The sequence below is a fragment of the Bison bison genome, unplaced genomic scaffold (assembly GCF_000754665.1).
Source record: "Bison bison bison isolate TAMUID 2011002044 unplaced genomic scaffold, Bison_UMD1.0 scf7180017864340, whole genome shotgun sequence".
Lineage (NCBI taxonomy): Eukaryota > Metazoa > Chordata > Mammalia > Artiodactyla > Bovidae > Bison > Bison bison.
In genome coordinates this window covers 5229685-5233903 of record NW_011494912.1, presented here as the reverse complement: position 1 = coordinate 5233903, position 4219 = coordinate 5229685, and the positions used below count along the sequence as shown (strand labels likewise).

The window sequence follows — 4219 nt, the reverse complement described above, 5'->3', positions numbered from 1 at the left end:
CAGGGATGGCATCACTGACTCAATGGACGTGAGTCTGGGTGAACTCCGGGAGTTGGTGATGGACAGGGAGGCCTGGCGTGCTGCGATTCATGGGGTCGCAAAGAGTCAGACACGGCTGAGCGACTGATCTGATCTGATTCTTTCTGGCCGTGCTGGATCTTTGTTGCTACCTGAGGGCCTTCTCTACATGTGGCGAGTGGGGCTCATTCTTGGCTGTGGTGCATGGGTGGGCTTCTCACCACGGGGGCTTCTTATGTTGCTGCAGATGGGCTCTGGGGCACACAGGCTTCAGTAGCTGTGGTGCACTGGCTTTGTTGCTTTGAGGCATGTGGAATCTTCTGGGACCAGAGGTCAAACCTGTGTCCCTGCCTTGGCAGGAGGATTCTTAACTACTGGACCACCAGGGAAATCCAGTGCAAATCTTTTTGAGGCAGCGCTGAGTGGCAGGCATGGGCATGGTGCTTCCTCGTCCACAGTAGGTTTCCCATGTTTTCTCAGCCTTCACAGGAGCCATCTGACAGAAGAGTGACTTCTGTCTCTGTGTTCAGTAGCAGAGGTGCAGAGGGGCTTGCCCAAGGCAGAGCCAGCTCTTTGACTCCTTCACCCTAGTCTGTTAACCGCAGGCTGCTGCTGTTTCTTTGTCCTGCCCTTAAGCTCTGCTGCTGGCCCCTGGGCAAGTGTCTCTTGTCCCCCCTGAGCTGGCTCTCTTCAAGGTGGAAGGGGCCCAGGTCCAACCCTGAAGTCTGCTTTTCTCTCCTCGGTTCACAGAAGTCCTGGGCCTACCTCAAGAAGTGTAAAAACAACATGCGTCCAAATCGCGCTTTGGTGGCTCAGCTGTCAGAGTGGGAGAAGGTTGTCCTCGGAGACATCGTCACGGACATCCAGAATCCACCCTACTGATTCTGTGGTCCAGCTATGGGGCCAGAAGAACCTGACTTGGGGGCTTTTTGTGGGTAGTGGGCCAGGGTGTGTAACCGAGGAATAAGAAGACCTTTGCTGCCTGGAGCCTCGTGCCAGCCTCTTGCCGTGGTTCTTCCCGGGTTCCTCATTGGTGCCACATAGCAGGTGTTCACACTCAGCAAGAACCCATCCCTTGGGTGTCTGGATCACGCCCACTGCACTCCCGAGGCTGCCTTGGGAGGAGCATCTGGCTGCCAGAGCAGCTGCCCCTCCTGTCTCCCATAATGTGGTCCCTTGGGAGGCTGCCCCAGGGGAGCTCCAAGTCTTCCTCCAGCCTCGTGTTTTTCTCAGGGGATGTCAAAATGCCCACCAACCGGCGGAGATCCCCAGCCCCAGAGATGCCAAGCCCAGCCTTGGCTCAGGTGCTAGGCTTCATAGCTTTGAGAGACTCGTGGCACAAGGGCATCTCCTTGCCTCATCTCCAGCACTCCTCGGTGCTCCCACTGGTCCATTGCTTGTGGGCTGGATCTTTCCTTTTGTTGCTCCCCACTCATTTTTGCCTGGCTGTGTTCACCACGAAGAGATTCCCACCCTCCCATCCCCCACGCCAGTTCAGTTCAGTCGCTCAGTCCTGTCCAACTCTTTGAGACTCTGTGGACTGCAACACGCCAGCTTTCTCTGTCCATCACCAACTCCCAGAGCTTGTTCAAACTCCTGTCCATTGAGTCGGTAAGGCCATCCAACCATCTCATCCTCTGTTGTTCCCTTCTCCTCCTGCCTTCAGTCTTTCCCAGCATCAGGGTCTTTTCAAATGAGTCAGTTCTTCGCATCAGGTGGCCAAAATATTATAACTTCAGCTTCAGCATCAGTCATTCCAGTGAATATTCAGGACTGATTTCCTTTAGGATTGACTGGTTGGATCTCCCTGTAGTCCAAGGGACTCTCAAGAGTTTTCTCCAACACCACAGTTCAAAAGCATCAGTTTTGTGCTCAGCTTTCTTTATAGTCCAACTCTCACATCCATACATGACTACTGGAAAAACCATAGCTTTGACTAGATGGACCTTTGTTGGCAAAGTAATCTCTCTGCTTTTTAATATGCTTTCTAGGTTGGTAATAGCTTTTCTTCCAAGGAGCAAGCGTCTTTTAATTTCATAGCTGCAGTCACCATCTGCAGTGATTTTGAAGCCCCCCAAAATAAAGTCTCTCACTGTTTCCATTCCAACCCCGTGCCAGGGTTTCTAGAAATTCCTCAGGTCTTAAAGGGAGTTTTCCTCAGAAATGTGCTTCTAAGTGAGGGCAGCAGCACCCACCGAAAAAGCCTGGAGTCAAGGGACCAGGGGACTGATGGAGAATTTTAACATGTCTGTCCACGGTCGTTCAGCAAATGTTTCCACCACCTGGACAGGGTCGAGGCATACAGGTGAACGCTATGTTGCCTGCTAGGACTCTACAGAGGGTTGGAGGAGCGCCCCCGCACCCCCTCCCCACTCCACCCCAACAGAAGCCTATGCCCTCAAGCTGTGGCTTTTTGCCCAGGGGTAACTCACATGCTAGTAAAGTAATGCTCAAAATTCTCCAAGCCAGGCTTCAGCAATACGTGAACCATGAAATTCCTGATGTTCAAGCTGGTTTTAGAAAAGGCAGAGGAACCAGAGATCAAATTGCCAACATCTGCTGGATCATGGAAAAAGCAAGAGAGTTCCAGAAAAACATCTATTTCTGCTTTATTGACTATGCCAAAGCTTTTGACTGTGTGCATCACAATAAACTGTGGAAAATTCTGAAAGAGATGGGAGTACCAGACCACCTGACCTGCTTCTTGAGAAATTTGTATGCAGGTCAGGAAGCAACAGTTAGAACTGGACATGGAACAACAGACTGGTTCCAAATAGGAAAAGGAGTATGTCAAGGCTGTATATTGTCACCCTGTTTGTTTAACTTACATGCAGAGTACATCATGAGAAACGCTGGGCTGGAAGAAGCACAAGCTGGAATCAAGATTGCTGGGAGAAATATCAATAACCTCAGATATGCAGATGACACCACCCTTATGGCAGAAAATGAAGAGGAACTAAAAAGCCTCTTGACGAAAGTAAAAGTGGAGAGTGAAAAAGTTGGCTTAAAACTCAACATTCAGAAAACGAAGATCATGGCATCCAGTCCCATCACTTCATGGGAAATAGATGGGGAAATAGTGGAAACAGTGTCAGACTTTATTTTTCTGGGCTCCAAAATCACTGCAGATGGTGACTGCAGCCATGAAATTAAAAGACACTCCTTGGAAGGAAGGTTATGACCAACCTAGATAGCATATGGAAAAGCAGAGACATTACTTTGCCAACAAAGGTCCATCTAGTAAAGGCTATGGTTTTTCCAGTGGTCATGTATGGATGTGAGAGTTGGACTGTGAAGAAAGCTGAGCGCCGAAGAATTGATGCTTTTGAACTGTGGTGTTGGAGAAGACTCTTGAGAGTCCCTTGGACTGCAAGGAGATCCCACCAGTCCATTCTGAAGGAGATCAGCCCTGGGATTTCTTTGGAAGGAATGATGCTGAAGCTGAAACTCCAGTACTTTGGCCACCTCATGCGAAGAGTTGATTCATTGGAAAAGACTCTGATGCTGGGAGGGATTGGGGGCAGGAGGAGAAGGGGACGACAGAAGATGAGATGGCTGGATGGCATCACTGACTCGATGGACATGAGTCTGAGTGAACTCCGGGAGTTGGTGATGGACAGGGAGGCCTGGCGTACTGGGATTCATGGGGTCGCGAAGAGTCGGACACGACTGAGCGACTGAACTGAACTGAAGGGCTTTTCAGGCAGTATAGGCTTTAGTGAGCACTTGAACTGGAGCGGAGCCTGGGATGGCTGCAGATCTGTGGCTTAGGCACCTCCTGGTAAGCAGGGCAGAGACACCGGCAAGTTTTCAGCAGGGACACGATAGGGATTGGTTTTAGGCAGGGTAGCCTGGTGTCTGTGTGAAGGGGCAGTAGCGGTGAACCTGGAGACAGGGAGACATAAAGAGGTCCTCGTAAAAATCCAAGCAAGAGAAGAGGCTCAGAATTGCCTCCCTGCCAAAGAGCAGCTTCCCCAGGCGGAAAGTGTTTGAGGCAGGATGCCCCCTCCCTGGGCCTTGGTTTACTCCCAGAGTGACCGGCAGGGACACTGCTGGCAGCACCACGCAATTGGCATCCCGCGTAGAGCCGCCCTCCACGCTAGAGCGGCCAGGCCAGCGGCTCTCGGACCCTGTGGCCCCGCCCCAGCCCCAGCCCGGCCCCGGATTGGCTCTGGCGGGGGGCGGGGCCAGCGGGCTCGCG

At 51.7% G+C, this 4219-nt stretch overlaps 1 protein-coding gene across 4 annotated transcripts in view; it reads left to right on the top strand.

The window, feature by feature from the left end:
- The window catches only part of STYXL1 (serine/threonine/tyrosine interacting-like 1), a 34012-nt gene extending 32514 nt beyond the window's left edge, over positions 1-1498 (top strand). For 3 of the 4 annotated variants that reach the window (XM_010854323.1, XM_010854322.1, XM_010854321.1), the window contains one exon: positions 769-1498. In XM_010854323.1, the coding sequence (XP_010852625.1) occupies positions 769-900 (132 nt within the window). In that variant the 3' untranslated portion in view covers positions 901-1498. The remainder of the gene's footprint in view (positions 1-768) is intronic. The other variant, XM_010854320.1, reaches the window with a different exon arrangement.
- Positions 1499-4219: the final 2721 nt, after the last annotated feature.